The following is a 3,509-nucleotide window of genomic DNA, read 5'->3' on the forward strand; positions in this document are numbered from 1 at the left end:
GGTCACGTCGCTCGCGGCCGCAGCGAGGGGCTCTCGGCGTGCAGGCGGTCGGCGGGCGCTGCGGGCGGCTCCGAGGACGCGGGGCTGCAGTTGCCGCTCGCCCCGCCGCTCGCCCCGCCACCGCTCGCGCCGCCGCCGCCGCCGCCGGGGCCGGACGCTGCGGCCGCGAGCGACGTGACCAGGGCCAGCGGCGCGGTCTGCGCCGAGGCCGCTCGCGGGGGGTCCACGGCCAGCAGCGCATCGATGCGGAAATTTTTGGATTTTTCCATCGGCTCGTTTGGGGCTGGCGAGCAGGGCCGGGTGGTGGGTGACGCGGCCTCGTGCCGGCTCGCGGAGTCTGTGCGTGGCGGTGGCAAGCCCCAGGGTTCGGTATTGTTATGGTGATTATTTGCCAATAATCAAAGTCGCCGCCGGAAACTCAGCCGAGGGTGACCATGGTCCGGGCGCCTCCTCCGTGCGGACCCCGCCCCGGGCCGCGCTCGCACGCGCTCGCACAAACTCGCACGCGAGTGCCTGGACGCGCCGGGCCGGGGAGCCCGGCTCTATGCGCTGGACCCTCGGGCGACCGCGCCGAGGCCGCTGGCGCCGTAGTGGGGACCCGCGCCCCTCCGCGCACTTGAAGCGCAGCGCGGCAGCCGATTGGCGCGCTCGGCGGGGGCTCGGGGAGGGGCGTCGGCCCGGCCATTGGCGGAGGGGCGCACCTGTCACCGTCGAGGCCGCCCGCCGCCCCGCCCCTGCGCCGCGGGGTCCTAAGCAACCGGGGTGCTGAGCTGCGATGGCGGGGCGGAGACGGCGACCGGGGTTGCCAGACTCGGAGGCTGAACCTAGGGACCCTGCTTGCCCTCCTGCAAGTGCTGACCGGGACTGCGGGCGCTGGCGCCCCTGGGGCCCGGTGTGGGCCCCGCGGTCTGAGGCCAGCTCCGGAGACACGCTGTCCGGCTCTGGGCTCGGCGTCCCCTAGAGCCAGCGGCGTGCGTCTCCTCACGCCTCCTCGCCAGCACTTGAGTTTGTGCACTTCTGCGTCGGGGAGCCCACGTTGCTTGCAGATCTAGCTGCTTTGCTCAAGGACGGTAGCACAACGAAGATCAAACCAGTCCCCAAGCTGTTCTTGGGTCTCCAGGGTGCACGGGAGCAGTTTGCGTCCCTGTCGTCAACCCTCTGCAGGTCGAACCTTCTCATCTCTGGGAAGTCCTGTGCGTTTCAGGTGTTGTGTGTGTGTGTGTGAGCGAGAGTTTGCCTTCCACAAGTCATCGCCTTGAGCCTCTGCCCCTTGTAGGCGGAGAGGGCAGAGTCTGTGAGCCCCGCGGCCTGCAGGACCCAGGTCGGCTTGGAGACGTTGCCCACCTGCCAGTGAGAGGATCCTCGATGACAGAGCTCTTCCTTTCTGTGGAAGGATACCCATGGGCGTGAGGAGACAGCACCCACCTCGGTCCTGGAAAGCCTGCGGGAGCCGGTAGTCCTCCCGAGGCCAGCCACTCTGACCCCGGTTAGTCCCCAGGCAGGAAAACGCAGCCTCTCTCCTCTTCCTACCTGCAGCTTGGGAACGCGGGCGAAAGGGCTTCCCCTGGCTGAGCAAGGTAGTGGAGTGAGAATCCAGACTTCACACCCACCCCCTCCGTCCCCCATACACACACTTCAAATATTTACAGTAAAAGCACTTCCAAGGGCTTTTCTGAAGCGGAAAGAATCAACATGCAGGTCGGGGAGTCAAGCGGCCACCAGCACGAGGCTTTGTCAACAGCTCCATTAGACCTAGTTATCTGGCCCCAACAGGGGAAAGAATGCAGGAGGGGGTTTCGGTTCTTGCAGCCAGCTTCCTAAGCAGTTAAGAGGTGAGTAAAGGACAGGGTGGGGGCTGGAGGAGGGACAGAGGAGGAAGGAAAAATGAGGGCAGGTAAACTTTAAAATTAGCAGATCAGGTTGCTACAAGAGGGATTTTTTTTTTTTTTTTTTTAAGGTAAGTATAGGGATCGCTTAGTTTCCCTTCAAAAGGCTTTTTGCCTTGGCAAGAGTTGATTGTGGTGATGCTGTTGGCAAGAGTCGACTTTCTTTTTCATTAAAACAGGGTAGTTCCGAGACACACAGTACTAGTTGGAAATCAGGAGGACAGCAATGGATAAGGGACAGCGCTGGGAGTAAATATGATATGGCTTTGCACAAACCAATGTTAACTTGTAAATAGAAATCACAGCATTTACATGGTGTTTGTCTGGTCTTTAGATGCTATCTCTTTGGGGTGGTGATAATGCAGTCCTGCCTTTAAGCAGAGAGAGGAGAGCACTTACACTTCCTGAACACTGCTATATGCCATGAGCTTTCTAGAATTCTCTTCTTTAATCGTCACTGTGACACTAGAAGAAGGATTTTATCCTCTCCATTTCAGAGAGTAGAGGTTCAAAGAGGTTGAGACTCTTGTGCCCAGCAAACCGTTAAGCCTCGTAGTTTGGAGTGGGACCAAGTGTGACGCAGGGGCCACACAGCTGTCACTGGCTGCCCTCAATGCTCCAGTGGTCCCTAGCCCTGTTTCTCTATGCCTGTCTGTTCCCTTTGGGGAAGGAGGGTTTATGAAGGAGACCTGAGATTCTTAGCCACCTGTTCTGGGCAGGAAACCCTTCGCCCTGTGAGGGACAGTAATGACATCTTGGCTGTCACTCTGCCTCCCTGGGAGAGTCTTGGCCCCCACCTCTGACAGGGGTTTGCTCTAATGCTGACTGCCTTTCCCTACCTCCCTCCTCCTCCATCTGCTGGGGCAGGACTCCTGGGATGGAGGGCAGTGATTTAGGAGGCTGGGGGAAGGTAGTGAATGAAACTCCCCAAAATTGATCTTGGAGAGCCTGCTGCCCTCTCTTCTCCCTGAAATACCCACCGCCAGGGCTATTTTAGTTGGGGACGGGTGTGCAGTCTATATGCAATAAATCTCCCCATGTTCCTCAACAAAATCATGCTGTGTTTTAGAACTCCCAGAGGAATTCATTTCACCCCCTCTTTGTTCCACAGTACCCATTGTTCCTAAACCCCTCAAAATCCGTGGTGGGACGTGCGAGTCGTCCCGTGAGACCAGCTGAGAGCACTTCCTGGAAGCACAGACTGGACAGGTATGTGGGGGTCCGGCAGGCAAAGGTTCACCTGGTTTTATCCCCGAGGCCACACCACCCATGGGGGCGCCCAGTGAGGCATCGAAGAAGCACTAAGCCCGCGGTGGGTCCTGGTCGCGGCCACCCCTGTAACTGCAGTGAGACTCTGGATGTCTGTGCTCTTTTATTTTCATGGATTTCTGTTTCTTTGTTTAGCAAAGTCGGGGTTAGACCAAATACACTCTGTGGGGCCAAAGGGCTTTAAAATTATCATATATTCTGTTGATGTTAAGAAAAAGTTAATACAGATTGGAGGTTTTCTGTGAAGTTGTATGGAAAGAGAGAGGGACAGAGAAAGAGGGCGAGGTCTTGGAAGTTTGGGGGCTTTGTGTGGTTTATGAGGTGTGAAGCTGAGCGCACTGGGGCTCTTCCTGT

At 58.3% G+C, this 3,509-nt stretch overlaps 1 protein-coding gene across 1 annotated transcript in view; it reads right to left on the reverse strand.

Moving 5' to 3' along the window:
• MNX1 (motor neuron and pancreas homeobox 1) overlaps positions 1-269 on the reverse strand; it is a 5,002-nt gene extending 4,733 nt beyond the window's left edge. Inside the window, exon 1 of the mRNA XM_044920027.1 lies at positions 7-269. Within this exon, the coding sequence (XP_044775962.1) occupies positions 7-269 (263 nt within the window). The remainder of the gene's footprint in view (positions 1-6) is intronic.
• Between the last annotated feature and the right edge of the window lie 3,240 nt (positions 270-3,509).

The sequence above is a fragment of the Neomonachus schauinslandi genome, chromosome 12 (genome assembly GCF_002201575.2).
Source record: "Neomonachus schauinslandi chromosome 12, ASM220157v2, whole genome shotgun sequence".
Lineage (NCBI taxonomy): Eukaryota > Metazoa > Chordata > Mammalia > Carnivora > Phocidae > Neomonachus > Neomonachus schauinslandi.